The sequence below is a fragment of the Scleropages formosus genome, chromosome 20, assembly GCF_900964775.1.
Source record: "Scleropages formosus chromosome 20, fSclFor1.1, whole genome shotgun sequence".
In the NCBI taxonomy this organism is placed as follows: Eukaryota; Metazoa; Chordata; class Actinopteri; order Osteoglossiformes; family Osteoglossidae; genus Scleropages; species Scleropages formosus.
Window position 1 is genome coordinate 3774664 of NC_041825.1, and position 17302 is coordinate 3791965.

The window sequence follows — 17302 nt, forward strand, 5'->3', positions numbered from 1 at the left end:
AATCTGTTAAATTCAACAAGTACGCAACGTACAACTAACCCTAAGCCTAAAGTGCAAATTTCTGCATTAAAATGTGCAGAAATGTGTCACGTTTAAGTTTGTTCCCTGCAAAGCTTAACTTCTTTTCACTTAGAAACATATAATTTGACCAGGACTGTCCAAGCATTTGCACACAACTGTGCAGGGATACACAAATACATAGTTAGGTAAACAGATGATCGATAACTTTATTGATTCCAAAGATTTGAGCCAATAACAAAGGAACAGCAATACTTTGGCCATTAACTGTGAAAGTTAATATGCAGTTTCTAGATTTTTTTTTTTTTTTTTGCTCTGGATTTTTCATAGTTCTGATTTTTCAAATACAGACTAATATACGGTACAGCCAATAAATCTGAAGACTGACCACCACGTGACACTTGTTGAGAGGCTTGCAGCCACTGCAGTGTTCATGTGTCTCACAGCCTAAAGTACTCAGTGTGTTTGGATGCCAGTTTAACTGGTTGTTTTATTACTATGAAGCAACGTTAAAGTCTGCTTTAAAATGACTGAAAGTAAAAACAACATCATCTCCAGAATCTCTAACTTACAGTGTTGTGTCCCCCTTATACAAGCAAGACGGTGCTGCATTGATTCTTTCTCTGCAGTGTGCTGGAGGACTGCGTGGGGAGAAAAAGTATTAAAAAGTGTTTCACTACATATGCTGACCACGTGTCTCATGGTACACTTCATCGGCAGCGAGGAAGAAATAACATAAATGTTTGTCAGAATCTGGTTTATTTAACTTTTGCAGTGAAAGAAAGTGTGATACGAGAAATCTGCCTCTGTTTATTCCCTGGGTACATTCGGAGTGTCATGATAATAAATTCGAAAATTCCATGACTAATTGGTCCATGAAGCTGAGTGTTGCCCGATGATCGCCCTCTGTCCACCTGTCTCGAGGCTCTCCGAGCTCGGGTTGGTGCCCCTAGCGGCGCAATGCGGAAATGCAGGCTATTTTCCACGACACAGAAACAAAAACTGGTTAAGAAAATGTAGTTCAGAATAAGTAAATAAACTTGGATTTATTTACATCTTACAAAATTCGTAAGTCGGATGTTCCTAACACGAGATACAGGTGTATTAAGATTATGATTAAATTCCCGCATATTGGGATTCCTCTCCAGGACTAATTCAGCATGGCAAGTAGGACCCTTTTTTCCTAAATCTTTAAAATAAAATGGAAATCGCTTCATTTTCTATGATCATACCTCTTCACCGTTGACGCTGTTTGCACCGGGGAAACGTCGAGACCCTCTGATTGATTAGCGTATGAAATTATGCAGGTTAATTTATATTCCCGCACAAAAACCGACTCAAATAATGTCGGCAAGCGAGATTTGTTATGTTTATTAGCAATAAAGAGCTGCGGAAAGGTAATATAAACAGCGCGAGTCAACGCACCGAACATCTTTTACGCGGCGAAGAGGCACAGAGAATAAAGAGCATAAATGTGGTTAATGAATTTCGTGGCTGCACTTCCTCCAACTCACCACCAGAGGGCAGTGATGCACCGCATTGCGCTTCCATGGGGGGGACCGAGCGATTTTGGGTGTTTTTTTTTTTTTTCTTTTTTTGCGCAGTCAGCAAGGACGCGCATCCCGCGCATCGAGCGCGAACGCTGCTTTTCTGCGGCGCGCAGTTTAACGCCAATAAAGCGGCATTTAGCGGCACAAACACGCACCGCGTGTGCCACACACCTCTATTAGGTGCGCTCTGTGTCCTTCACAGTTTGTCATTCTGGGGATAATGTCACTGCAGTCCCCAGCACCCCCACCCCTCCCCTCCCCTCCCATCCCCTCACCACCCCTCCCCTCCCCTCCCATCCCCTCCCCTCCCCCACCTTTGCAGTGTTGCTGCAGTGAGAGCCTGTGAAAGTGTGAGGCTCAGCACCGGCACCCTGTTCATGCAGCTCCGAAACACCACGCCAAAACACAGACATGCAGCCCGGATGCAAGAACCGAGATGCCGATTTGCTGGTCGGCCCGACACAAATTTACTGTTGACATGAAAAACATTTCCCTTAAAGCCGGTGTGCGGTGACACTGAACGCGACGCACATTTACACAGCAGGGAAAGGGTAAAATGCAAAGGATGACGATGCGTTATGGGTTTAGTCGAACCCTCCACCTTAATATTTGTGTGTCGCTGCATTGAGGACCGTGACATTTTGTCGCACCCCCTCCACTATAAGTAACAGGCTTTTAGGCCCTGGGACACGACCTGTGTGTTACTTTCAGATTTTTCGTGACAATTCAAATTAGGATGATCATCCCTGAAAGAAAATTCATCGCTCTGTTGTTCACGAAACTGTATATAGCTGAACACTGAGCTGTGTGCTGAGCTCTATGTGCACTTCCATAGACAAAAATCAGCCTTAACCATAGCTTAGGTTACAGACAATAATTACAAACTACCAAAAAAAAAATCAAAGGTCCTGTTCATTTTTGTTAGTTTTTATTTACAAAACTAGAAAATGTAGTGGTAAACATAAGGCACGTCTCGAAAGAGGTTTAATTTCAATGAAATGATGTGCATCTTGTGTGCAAAAACCAAAACTGTTGTAAGGAGAATAAACAAACTTGACAAGTGTAGAAAAATCTCTTTATTATGTATTCTTTTCAGTTATTTCTGTTTTAAATCTCTATGTTCTCTTTACTGTTTATTTTTTATTTATATATCTGCAATGAAGAACAGTTCAGGTGAGCATTAACATTCAAATTTTCATACGTTTCATAACGAAGCTGTTTTGAAGCATTATTGTACCACACACATTGTTAAATTATTATTGTTTATTGATATTTTCTCTTTACATCGTTTCAAAAATATAAAAAGATAAATAATAAACATTCCATTTAAATATATTTTGTACAGTTCTTGACCCTTTTTCTTTTTTGTTTTGAGATTTAAAAAATAAATATCTGTCAAAACTCCAGCAGCCTTCTCTTTTTTCCCCACGCACTCATTTTTCTTTTCTTTTTTTTTTTTTTTTAGTAGAGAGAGAAAGCTCTGCATGTATTTCATTGCACATGGCTGCGTGTGTATACCGTGGTAATGTCTGTCTGTATGTCATACTGAAGAAAAGTGTATTTTGTGTTTGTCTTATTTAGGCGGCTGCATGGTACACATGCACATACAAACAGATATTTACAATTCTGTTTATGTTCTTTTGCATAAAGAAGTTGATATTGAAATCCATTAAAAAAAAAAAAAACATTTAAGAAACAAAACACGATTGTTACTCTAACAGTTGTTTTCATCATTATCAAGAATATCGAAGAGATACAGAAGTAGCAAATGAAATTGTTTCAGTGTCTTACATTTAATCTGAAATGATAAATAATCAGTATTGACTGGAGCAGAAAAACACGTAAAAGATCCGATGTGCGACGGAGGAAGAGGCATTGGACTCGTGCTGGACCTGTAAATGTTTGGCCTGAGGAGCAGAGGAAGGTCCTCCACAGGGTCCACACCAGGTTCTGGCTGGCCTGCCTAAACTGTGCACACGCGTCTCCTTTCACTACAGTAAGTACAGTAAGGAAAAGCACTGGAACATAACGCATCAGGCCAGCCTGACAGTGGTCCAACACAGGTTTGTTACTAAGGGGATGCTGATCTGAGACAAACGGTGTTCATGAGGAACAGTGAGGAAAGACTTGCTACGCGGGGGGGGGGCGAAACAACTACGCTACGAAATGCAACGAAAGGACGGAGCAGCACCGCAGACCCAACTTATTGTGAAGGAACAACATTCACTGGACCTGTTCAGCTGCTCCTCAAACTTATTTCTCAACATACATTTCATAAAGTAATGCTGGCTACACTGCAGACGTAAAACATGGTACTTAACATCTAAGACAGGATGACAATGTTGAACTTCTGTTGTCCTCTTCTCTACTAAAGATACTTTAGATTAATTTCATGACCCTCCACTGATGGAGACGTACTGCTGACTGCTGACTTGTGTACGTTTGCAGCTTATGTGTTGTGTACTTTAACGGCCGATATGTCTCAACTAATTCAGTCATTGCAGAGCTTTTGATTCAAACAAAGGGCATCAAAGTGCAACCGTATGTGCATTATCACACTTATAACATACAATACAATGTTGCAACAAAAAAAAAAAGAAATAATCCAAGACCAGAGTCATAATAAGCCTTACAACAATAACAATAATTCCAGCAACAACAGTAATAATCAGAATCACAATAATAACTATGAATAAATGCATATATGTTTTTTTGAGAATCATTTTGCTCACTACTCCCATTTCTCCACAAAAAAGGGAACAACGTCTGTTTACGCAAATGTTTTGTCATTCGATCCTTTTAAAAAAATATCATTTCTTCATAATGCATGCTTTAAAATTCAAATTCAAGCAGTGACAGAAAAATGCAAGACGAAGCAATGCACAACAGCTTCCTTAGAAAGAGCAAAGGGGGGGAATAGGAGGCTGCATGAGCATGAGAATGTGGGAACAGAGGAACAACTGGGAGTACATTTCACATGGAAAGAGAGAGAAAGAGAGAGAAAAAACATCGCAAGTCTACGCCAGCTCTTTCACGTTTGTTTGAGACTTCAAGTAAAGATATTCCAGATATTATGCGTCTTTCGTTCAAAGGGGACTTTCGGACCCAGTGCAAAACCTCCGTGCGGTACTACTCCGTTGCGTTCAGACGTCGAGCCAAGTTTGTCGTGAAACGCGCTGGACTATAAACCGACACAATCCCTTATCAGTGCATGCATTTATTTACAGATACACGTGGATAAAACGGCTGCAAGCGACAACAAACGGGCCTCTTGTGCCAAGTGTTAGAACTAAAGGCCCATCAGGCTGCGGTGCGAAGCGCAGTGAAGGCCTGAGGTTCTCATGGAGCAGTGTGTGAATATGTATGTGTATGTGTGTCTGTCCCCTCTGAGTCCCCGTGCTTACAGGAGGTGTGCTGAGCTCTTACACGGCCTCTACTTTGCTTTTGCTTGCTCTACGGTGCCTGCCTGCCGCTCAGCCGTTTTCTGAACCGCTCTGCATTTGTCCCACTATTTCACGACTCAATGTTTAATATCCCCGGTCACAGCGGAGCATGGTGCACACCTTCATTCTTTCCTGTTACTAGAGGGAAAAGGATAGTAAGAGCGACAGCCTTAACAAACTAAACGTTCAATAAGAAGTGCAAAAACAGTCAGTGAAAACACTTAACTGTGGAAATCAAAGAAGTGAAACCATGATCAGCTTTGAGAAGAAATGTTTTGTTTCTTGTATTTGCATTTGAAAGCAACCTTTCTGTAAGGATGCCACACTGAGACTGAGTAACCATTGGAAACTGCTATTTGGTACTTTCTAAAAACTAACACTTCACCCACTGGACAATAACTGTGCTCCATCTGAATACGGCACATCATCGCGGTGTCATTGAGAACTTCATGTTTTTGATATATGATCTCAAACACTGGAAACGGCTCCGTTTTGTCCAACCCGATGATCGGTGACTTACTGAATATTTAAATTATGAGTGTAAAGACGGACTTCTGTTGCCTTGTATTAGTTGGTGTGAAGCCGGGGGACCAGGAGTCTGGGGAAGAGGCCCTCGCTATTGTAGGGAGTTCAATCCCTCGAGAAGAGGTTTGGGAATCTCAGATTTCTCCCTGCTGTGACAGACTGAAAGTAGGAGATTTTTCAGGCCACTGGAGATGTCTCCCACTCTACATTTGTCATCAAACACTCAACTGGCCAAGCATACAAGACCCAAAGCCTGGAACATAACTCACTACGACCTTCAGACAGTGCTGAATTCTCCAAATTATCTAGATCTGTATTAATACATGCTGGAGCAAGGTAGTTCGACAGTTAACTTCTAGCGCATAGGCAGTCCCCCGTGACTGTTGAAACAGCAAGGCTGACAGCATGAACAAATGCAAAATCTTGAAAATAATAACCAGAGGTGTGACTCCGCGCAATTCCTGTTGCCATTCAAGCGAAAAGAAACTGCAGTCTCACCAGTCCATTTTGCAGTGACTCGCTCTGCACGTGCTCCTCTTTTGCCTATGATGGACACCCAAGAATGGGTGAAATTTTTTGTTAAAACAGGGCTAAAGGAAAGACTCACTAGCTTAACAAAATACTTTTCGTAAAGCAATTTATCGGGACGGACAAGGTTTGGCGGGAAGCCTTCCTCAGCGTACCTGTATGTTGTGAAAACCATGACATATATACAGTTCTGAGGTCACAAAGTCAGAAATTACATCATCAGTGGATCAACAACGTAACATGGCAATGACACAAAAGTGGAAGTGGCACAAAGATGGCTAGAAACGCTATTGCAGATAGAGTGTGTTGACAGCAAAATGAAAATGTGCAGCAGGACGCCTGAACGACAGTCAACGCAAAGAAATGACAAAAGCACAGAATTACGGCAAATCTAATACAGATGAAAACAATGATGAAAATAATACTAAATGTGCCTGCCCTGGAGAAAATAAAAAGTGTTTCGGTAGCCTAGTGTGTGCTCTCCCACCTTCACTGCAGTTCACATAAACCAGGGGGTTCTGAGCACCTGAGCCCTTTACTGGATTATACTCAGTGGAGCGCCTCTTCTGTTTTTTCTGACTTGCGTTAAAACAGGACTCATGTTACCATAAGGTAAGGTACCACTGCATCCCATCTACATCACGACTACATTCTTGCTTTACACTTAAATGGGATCCCCTCCAGTGACCAGAATGCTTATTTAACACAGTGGATGGAAATTAAAAATCATTCACAGCCATAGTTCTGTCTAGATATTGTAACTTTTGAACAGAAGTAAGACAGACAGCCCAGCAGTCCATTTAAGTGGCTTTCTTGACAAAATGTTGTCCCCCGCAGTAGAAGCTCAGGGTGTGGCCCCCCAAACAGTGCTGACCCTGGTCATCGGAGGAGATAAAACACTGGAAGACACACTGTATTTGTACAGTAGATCTTCTAAAGGTCTACGGGATGGTATTTCAACAAAAAGTAAGCTCAGAAAACAGTGACCTTCCGCATCCAGTTAAGAGCAGTTTCCTGAGGCTTGAAACTTGAAGGATGGAACACAAATGTGGTAAAAGATCAGTGAGCCTCTGTCAGGGAACCCTGTTCATACCCACGCTTGAGCACAGCGCTTGCTGACTTTCCAGCGGTGTCTGGAGAACAACGCAGGATCTTCTGAATTCTCATCGTCTCTCTGAGGGACTAACAAGTGATGTGGCACACAGTGTTCTGTACAACGTTTGACTTGCTTTCACACCATTACCGCATGGCAAGACTGTGATAATGATATTTCTGCACTGGGTAACATTTGCTCAAAGCTCGGCAAAGTCACGATTCTCTAAATCTCCTTGACATTTTCACAACTCATCACCAGCAGCTGAGCTTGATGATGAACAAGACACATTTCCTTTATACTGCTCATTAAACAGTGTGCATAGGGTGTACATTCTGTTAGTGCCTCTGGGCCAACCCTTTAAAATTAACAATACAACAAAAGACATAAAGACATAGAAAGCTCATAACTACCATTTATATATTTCTTGTTAATGCAAATTCCCTGAGGTCATCATACAGACTCCTCATTATGTATGTTATTGAACAGTTCCAGTATAACTGTCAAGACTGTAAGAATTAAGTTCATAATGCATCTGTTGCTTCTACTGTACTCCTAAACCCAATTGTATTGCATCATTTTTCAGGATTTCTTTTCAAGTTTAACAAAAAAATGTGCTTGACCTTAACACAGCACTGTAATAAAACCACAAAATATGCTACAACATACTACTATACTTGATTATCTTAAACTTAATGCAGAGGACTGATGTGCACTGATAGCCAGAACAAAGAAGAACAATATGTTATGAATTATTGACAACATTATCTAATCTCAGTAAAGTAATTAACAGCCACAAATGGATTTCGTCTGAAATAATCAATTGACTCAAGTGCTTGTTTTGCGTGAAGGACATACTTTGTGCGTAACTTAAAACAGGGCTTCTCGGTGAACACGTGCATTTGCGTGACTGATGTGAGCAAGCTGTGCATCACGAGCAGTGAAATTCAGGCCTGTCCTGGAGTTCCTGAACACCCTCAGCAAATTCCAAATTCATTCCTTTACAAAAACAGGAGTTACAGTAATAACCAATAAAGAACAAACTTTGGTCACTGACGTATCCCAGACGACAGAGAAGGATTTGCAAGAACAGTAAAGAATTGTGTGGTTGTAATTCAAGTCCATTAAATACACCAGTGAACCAAATGAAGCAAGCTTCATAAAAGCATTTGCTCCAAGCAATGGCCTCTAGAAGCAACAACAAGCACTTAGACGCATAATTGGACGCACTAACGTTGTAATTATCAGAGACAGCCCTTTGGTAGACAACCATCTTCATTGCAACTTTTTTTTTTCCCCATTTGAGGACAGAGGAGAAAAAACCAGGCTGCCTTTCCAAGAGCACTTTCATGAGTAACTTCAGGAGAACCTGGTCCTGTCATCATTAATGATGGCCATGGAAAACACCAAATACTCTCACTATCACACTATCAGTCCCCCAAGATTTTTATTGCCATAAAGGACGTAGATCTACATGCTACATCGATGCCACCATCGTGAGAACTATTACAATGTCATAAGTTCTTACTGTAGTTAAGAAAGTGCTCTTGGGAAAGCAATATACTCCATTTTTCTGATACAATGTACAAGAAATATACAGTTGTCTTACATCTGGTGTTAAACTGCTTATCCAGTATAAGTTCAAAAGTCTGACAACAATAAAATACTGATACGTCTTTATGGTGCCAGATATAGGAGAATGGAAGGTGATGGGAAAAAAAAAGCTGGAACACCAATGTAGAAGAAACAGAAAACATATCTTTTTGTGTGTGGGCCTATTCATGTACTGTTTATTACTAAGAAACAAAATATAGAGCTTTTTTCAGTATAGTCCCTTTTTGACATATTCATTTCAATTTTAGTTGCATATAATGTATTTTTTTAAATTTTCTTTTCTTCCTCTTTTTTTTTATTTCCCTCCCACTGTCAAAAGATCTTGTAGAAGTAAAGTCATGCAGATTAGTCATGCTGGTAGACAAAGTAACAAAAATGCATTTTTACTCTTTTTTTTTTTTCTTTATCAAAGCATTTAACCAGTTACTCTCATTTGTGTTTAGTCTGTTATTCTGGCAATACAATCCTGTTTTATTTCCTTCTAATTTCAGTTAGAGCATTCCTTTTCCTCCAAGATTTTTTTTTTTTTTTTTTTTTTTTGACTGAAGACAAAAAACTTTTTTCCCGTTACATCGATATGGTTGGGATGCGTTCATTTTCTTTTGCTCCACCTGGACTGGTTCTATTGTAGTTACTTCATGTTAACATTGGCAGACTGGTTATATCAACAGTCAGGATCACTGCCAGCTGCTCTTCCTTTCCACAAAAATAGACATTTCTGGTACAAATACTTTTATTGTTCTTTATTTAAATGGCTGAACTGATGCAAATGTTTGATATGTTCTTCTGGAAAGTGTAACATTTTTTTCTCTCTTCTTGATTTCACAATGTTGGGCAGGGTTTCAGACAAATTAAACTGTGGCATAACTTTGAGAAGGAAGAGGAAGACAGGGCCACATGATGGGAAAGAGAGTGCCGGGTGCGTCTGACATTGTGAGTCTGCTCTTCAGTCCTTGGGAACACATGCAAGCAGAGGGGTTTCCGCATCTCTTACACAGCATCTTCATTCGAAGCCTCCCTCATGTTGCCTGTCTAAAGAACAGTGGATCTACATCTCAGAAGAAATCTTGGTCTCTCCTTGTCAAGACTGCTATTATGTAGGATATACTCCAAGTGTTGTGAGGAACGTCCATCCACAACAGCGTACAAGGGGTGATTATATCTATATTCATTCATGGAATAAATATCCCATTTAATTAATGTGAAATGAAAAAGCATGTAGTTCCCGTCTAATGATCTTTAGGAGCTATAGTATGCAGAATCTTTCATTAAGGGGATTAAGAAACTACTGGTACAGCACGTTCCAGTTACCTACCAGCAGCTAGCCAGAATTCTTTCACAGTATTAAAATAAGGTACAAGGATGTTACATCCACTAGAAACGGAAATTAGAGCAATTTGATTATTGGCCACTTTTTCAGCTTGTTTCTCATGCTTACTGAATTAACTTCTTTAAATTCATTTTTAATCGAAAAAACATTTTAGATGAAATGACAATATATTTTATATTTCATTTGATTTCTGACTGCATACATCTAAATTGCAGAAAAAAATATTCCATAAGATTTAGTTTGGAGGGTTCTCAGCATTCGTTCATTGGCAGTCCTCGTTTGGTTGAAAAACTGAATTCTGTGGTGGGCTTTTCTGGTGGTGGTGATGATGATGATGATGTCCATGTCACTGGGATGTGTCTCCAGTTTGGTCTTGCATGAGTTAGGTCCTTTCTCCTCCATGGTTGTAGATCCAGCACCAGAGAAGGGCAAGCGACTGGTGGGCTGACACCAGAAATGTCACTATGGTTACTGAAATGCTTTTAAATTTGACTTCCAAACGCTGCACGTATTCACAGTGATGAGCTGCATCAGGCTTCATTGGTCATAGACTGCAAAAGTAGTTTAGGTCCAATTGGAGTTGTGCATTGCTTTAAAAGAAAGCAAATGGAAGACGGGTACTGGTCTAAGATAAGTTACCTTGACAACCTCTCTCGCTCATTACTGGGAAGTGAAATTTAAGAATGACACGGTTAAAAGGGACGTGGAATCCAGCTCACAGTTACTTCAGCTGTTTGCTGACTCACTTTCCAGATATTCTGAGGTCCAAGAGCTGAAACTGGACTGGTGCAGGTGAGACCATTTGTTCAGATCACTAGCTCTCCTTGAGATTGGTGAAGATCTCCCAAATGCTACAGGACGTCATGTAAATAGGCATTCACGAGGCCGCTGATTTTAGCAGAAAATATTTTGCTTTTCTGTTTCCTCTTTGCCTTATTACTCAATGAAGCATCTTTATTAAGTCTGGAGCAGAGCACACCGAGCTTCTAGGTGTAGCTCAATGTGGACAGATGACAAGTTGAACATGTGGGGAGTCAGTGAGTGAATGGGAAGAAGGCAGTCTGGGGTGAGAGCAAAAGGAGCAGAAAGAACTGATTCCGAAGTGCTTGGCGATGGACAAGATTTGAGTAGCGGTCAAGGGGAAAGAGGCAGCATGCCATGCTCATACGTATGGGTATACACAGCACTGATGGGTTCCCAGTTGCATAGAATCCATTAAAAATATTATGTCAGTCTTGATTCCTTTTACCTTGTTTTACTTTACTTTGGATAAAAACAAAGTGTCTTTCTTTTTTTCTTTTACAGCAATCGGTGCCTCACATGCCTTTCCATCTTGGTTCGGTCTGAAAGTGCTCAGAGTTTCCAGAATTCATTGTGGAAATTTCTTTGAAGAATCCCTCTGAATTTTAAACGATAGATGTGTAGATGTTCTTCAGATGCACTGTGGTTGGTTTACATGCAGTTAAAAGAAGGTGAAACATCTAGAGAACCATTCTGCAGCACCGGTTTTCTGTACCTACCACTCTCTGGCATGGGTCTGGAGATTCTGGGAAATGTATCGACTTCCTTCCCGCTGCTATCTCTTTTGTGTAATACAGTAGGGTTTTTGCGTGTATGCGTTGATAGAGGATGGCAAAATTGCGGTCCAACATTCTAGAAAAAATTAAACAGAACTGGATTTAAAGTCTCTATATCTGTCGTTCAAACACAGCTGAGGGGAGGAAAGAGTAGAAGGAAAGCAGCCAGACTGCACATGAGCATCAACAAGCCGCTCTGTGACCAAACGATACCAGTCAGTCAGATCCCAGCCAACTAATGCTACGATGTGTCAGCAGAGATGCTACATGATCATTGTTGGTTCCTCAGTCTGTTGACACATTTAGTGCGTGCGCACGCACACGCACACACACACTCACACACACTCTCACACACACTCACACATCACTTTGTTGCTCGGTGAATCAACATAGCTGCTGGTCTTGCTGGGAGTGTCAGCCAGCTGATGATGCAGCGCATTAGGGAGTCGGTTGCTGTGTCGCTGTGCCAGTAGACTGCTTGTTCATGTGTCGATCTCTCAGTCATCTGAAGACAGAGTGGCCGAAGTCCCGCAAGTTTGCTTTGGTTACAACGTGAAGTTCTCACCTCATGTCCCCCCCCTTTTGTCTTGACGCTTCCTTCGATTGCCTTCCCCTCATCCTGCTCTCTCTAACTGTGTCAGTCAAAATGGTCTTCATGTCGTTGCATCCAGCAATTCACAATTTAGTGATTCATTATAGTTTTCTTCTTTAGAGTAAAAGGGTATTTAGAAACTCAACACTGTAAAACAGAACAATTAGAGAAGAAGTTAGAGACAGAAAATGTACCACACTGAGGGACATTCAAACATTAAGCATGCTAAAATAAAGCTGGTATGTTGCTATTATTTAAATTTAAATTATAAAGGCAAAAAAATGAAATATCTACGATCTGTCTGCGCTGAGAAAGGTATTTACTCGCTTTAATTCTTCTTTAAAATTACAATGTAAATAGACTAATAACATATACAAATGTCTGTTTCATCTACAAGGAACATGTTTAATACAGAATCTAAAGACTTACTTCCAGACATTAGTTTATGACTTTCTCAGAGGTGTCATTACCTTAAAGACTTACCAATATTCTGCATAGGACTGTAAGTACTCGATTTCAAAGTTCAGCGTTTAGGGTTTGCAAATTGAAGGAATTGTAAACATCAACTCTGGGTAAAGCTTCCCACCCCCCAACTTCCAAACAAGCTTGTTCATTTTATAGTGTTTTCTTTGATTATTGAGTGTTTCAAATTGTAGTCCATTGCATACAATAAACTTACAATGCAGAAGGAATTGAGAAATTTCAATGAAAGACACGTATGAGTGGTGGTCCATCGTTCGTGAACCTGATCACATGACAAGCAACAAAGCAGCTATATGGAAATGTCTCTGTGACATAAACAAGAAGCTGTGCTCTTGAACAATATTTTTTCCTACTGCCTTTTCAGATACATAGCAATATTCATTTTCATGGCAAGTTGAAGCTTGCAATATTGAATAACAACAACGGTGCTGAACAAGTAGATGTATTGCCAATTAGCACCCACCAGCTTGGATATGTTTCCACAAACAATAAAAACACAACACATATGGCACACCAGTACTCGCAAACGGAACAACTTGAGTCCAGTTCAAAGAAAGGTTTCTAGAAAAAATGGAAACATATAATGAAAAGGATCCTGTACATTAAACAGAGCACAGAACATTACACGCCTAATGCTAGACATACAAAGACATAAATGCACACTGGGAATTCAGCAGCTTAATTTTTCTTTATTTTTTTAATTTTCATTCTTCCTAGAACTTTTCCTTAGTCCATTCTTCTTTCTTAATTGGCAATTAATCCTGTATTTTGCAAATATTCTTACACAATTAAAATCCGTCCATATTTATGACGATATCCTTTTTTTTTGTTTTCTCTATGTCTAATTTTCTTGAATATTTTTTTCAAGGCCTTAATTTAGGAAATTTGTAATCTTACATATTTCCATGGTTCAGTATTTTCTTTACTTCATTCCTTTCCTTGTTTTAAATTAATAATGTAAAGTTTAAATAGTACAAGGTGGAGGGAATTATAACAGGGACCACTCTGGATGGGAGAAAGACAAAATGCTAGAAAAGAAAAATTTAAAAAACCGTGAAACTAAAAAAAAAAAATGAAAAAAAGAATGTGGCAAACATCCATATGTTAATGATGCAATACATTTTTAATTACGTAATTACTCTGCTTTACTCAGGAAGTCATCTGAGGTCACCTACAAATCACTGTATTTTTCCATACATTTACTGATCCAGCCACGAGCTTGGAAGGTTATGACAAATGCTCACCTGAGCTCAAGAATATTCATGATTAGTTTCACAGGCTTGATTACACTAATCCATGGCACATCCACAAATCATGCTAGGAACATTCTGATTTAATATAATGTGCAAAATTATTAATGACATCATTTCTAATTTGGATTTACCAACCCACCAGGGCGCACCCATTCTTACAGCCTGTGTTTCCTGAGACAGGCCCTACATTCCTGCAACAGAGTAATCGATTTCTGAAAATGGACGGACGGAAGAATGAATTTTAACAAACAAACAAGCAAATCATTGTGCCCAGAATCACAGGAACATGTAGCATCCCTAACAACAGGGTTATTCAGGTTATTAACCAAGAGCTATGTTTTGACAGTTAAGAAGTTAAAAAAGAGCAGATTAGATGAGTTCAGCCTTAATTGTGAAATAATAACTGACGTTTTATCAAATAAAACGTATAAATTTGACTGAAATGGAAATTGGTGGGATCACTGACAAATTACTTTGTAGAAGGATCAAAATTAAACAGTGATGTTTTTTCATAAAGTAACAGAGTATTATCTGCTTTTGTGCAGGTAGCTGTGAGGACCTTATTTCCATGTATGGCTTCTGCTTCCTTTTCCTACCTTGGTAATGTTAGTTAAGTGGATTATTTTACAAAATCATTATGTTACCATCAAGACAGGATGGATGAAAAGTTAACTATGGTACACATTTGGAAAAGTACAAGATACAAATGTGTTAATCCGTTTACACTACTACGACCCAATTACGTCAGTCATTTTCAAGCATGCAGAAAATTTCATCAGTTAGATAATGAATGTGAGTAGTATCATTCTAAAATTTTATATAAACATGACCAACATTATTAAGACAGAGAACAAAAAGTTATATGGTAAGAAAGTGTGCATAATAATTGATTTAGTAACAGCTTTTGTTTTTGTTGAAGCTGTTGTGTTTACTAATAGTATTGGACTTTCCAAATGGTACCATCATACTAACACTGAAATAAACTTGTTAGCCATGTTTTTAGCACAGATTATTTTTCTTTGCCTATATAAATACATAAGATTAGCAATATGAATATTAATAATTTGGCTCAGATGTTACTTTAGAAGCTGGATAATGACCCCATCATGGAGAAAATACAAGATCAGGCTAAAATAAAAAAAAACCTTACTACCTTTTTTACCTGCCAGAATACAGCACTTCTATGATCTGCATTAATTGTTCCATTACGGAGAAGAAAAAAAACAAAATTCAGAAATTTTGGAAACTAGCTCAGGGTTATACGGCAAGTGCAATTCGACGATACTTAACCGTACAAAAACTCACCTGAGTCAGTCTTAGATGGAGGAAAAAATAGCTAGAAAACAACAGCAGCTAGCTTATGGATAAGGAACCTGACAAAAGGTTATTAAGACAGTCCTGTCTTCAGTACCTTTGTGCGGTTACACTAAAGTGCATATACAAGTACTGCATTTATGGTTTCAAAAAGTTTTTCTGGATAAATAAGGAACCAATCCTAGCTATTCTATATAAACATATGAGCTGCATGGGGAAAAAAAATGTGCAGAAAAGAAAATTTAATAAAATGAGAAATGAAAATGGCACAAGAAAAATGAAAACTGGAGTATTATAAACCTACTGTACAGTTAGAAGTTCCAAGTCAGGGCTTCATTTTGCATATCTCATACACACTTTTAAAATGGGGAAAAAAATGACTTTTGATTTAAATCATAAGACATTCATTTCATCTATCTAGCAATGAACACCCATGCACGTACAAAATACAATTCCAGGTTAAAACTATACATGCAATTTAGATCAACTGCCAACCTAAAGAACCGAAGGAGAGGGGCCCAGGTTTATGGGATCCATTGGACTGGAGGAAAATAGGTCAGGAAAAACAGTGGAAGAGGAAGAGCTGCAGTTTGAAGAGAGCAGATTCATGGGCACAGTGCTGAATTTGCAACCAGTGGACCCTCTTCCATCCCCAGTCCCCTCAGTCCTTCAGTCTTCATAAAAACAACTCTCTCTCCTTACATAAGGTCATATACATAGATACAGATATATACATTTCATACTGCATGTGTAATACAATAAGCATTCTTTAGTATGTATAACATTTTCATACATCTAGCCATACAGTATTTGATATTTTTCTGGTTTCCCAGGCTCCCAAAGCCTCCTAGAGGGCTTTACTTCAAACATGATATGTTTTAATTAGTTCCAAAAGTATCCTGAGCTTTGTTTGTCTTATTTTCATTTCTATTTGCATACACAATTGAACAATGTTGCATATCTATGGCTCAAATACAATCTTCAACAGACACCGTTACTGTATGTCATTTATACATGACACAACTTATCAAATTGATTGTTCGTTTATCGCTGCAGCTCCGAAATTTAAAATGTCAAATAGCGGCCAGAGAAAATGAGAACGTGATTAAAAAAAGAATGTGCAGTGCTACAATGAGGCTAGTAAATACAGTCCTGGAAACGCAAAACGGAAGCATTATTAAAATAGTGTAATAACTCGATAAAGCAGTGACATCTGATGAAAAATGTTAGGCATGAATTTGTGTATGTATGTCAGTGGCTTGTACTCTCTCCTTCTCAAGCCTATAGCTGCCAAAGCTCCTCTGAAGCAGGAACTTGCGTTGATGTTTATGTCCAGCCATGAGCTACTATAGTGATTTGACTAGAGGCCGTGACACGTGTTTGAAATAGCTGATGGAAGTAAGGAGTAGCTGCAGAACTTCTGGGATGACCACTGATCCATAAGTGAAACGCACAATGAGCTGCAGAACTAGGATAAGCTAACCTTGGTTCACCATAATCTGGTTAAAAAAAAAAATATTAAAAATTACAACCCAAATGTTTCTATAGGGCATAGAAAATGCAACATTGCTCAATTCATATTACACACATATTATAAAATATATATTATACTATATATTTAATATTTTTATTTTTTTGAAGATGAGGAAAGGAATGAATGTAAGGAACTGGTGATGATATACTCTAAAACACAACACTGCAGCAGGAAGTTAAACAAATAAACAAAATTACTTTCACAACAGAGTGATTTGCATGTATCGCACAGATAAGATGAAAAATAATACAAACACATAGAGATACAGCATACATAGAAAATTTCTGATATATAGTTACAGTTAGAGAACTGAGTAGTACAAAAATAAATAGCAAATTAATTAAGCACTAATAATCTATTAAAGATTTGTTGATGTATATTTTTTTTCCATTTAGCTAGTCAATGAAAAACCTCATTGCTTATATTTGGCACAATGTTTTCGGTCAAA

At 38.9% G+C, this 17302-nt stretch overlaps 1 protein-coding gene across 1 annotated transcript in view; it reads right to left on the bottom strand.

The window, feature by feature from the left end:
* Positions 1-2998: 2998 nt before the first annotated feature.
* LOC108923929 (potassium voltage-gated channel subfamily C member 1-like) overlaps positions 2999-17302 on the bottom strand; it is a 73710-nt gene continuing 59406 nt past the window's right edge. Inside the window, exon 5 of the mRNA XM_029247018.1 lies at positions 2999-12417. Coding sequence (XP_029102851.1) covers positions 12404-12417 — 14 coding nt within the window. The 3' untranslated portion in view covers positions 2999-12403. The remainder of the gene's footprint in view (positions 12418-17302) is intronic.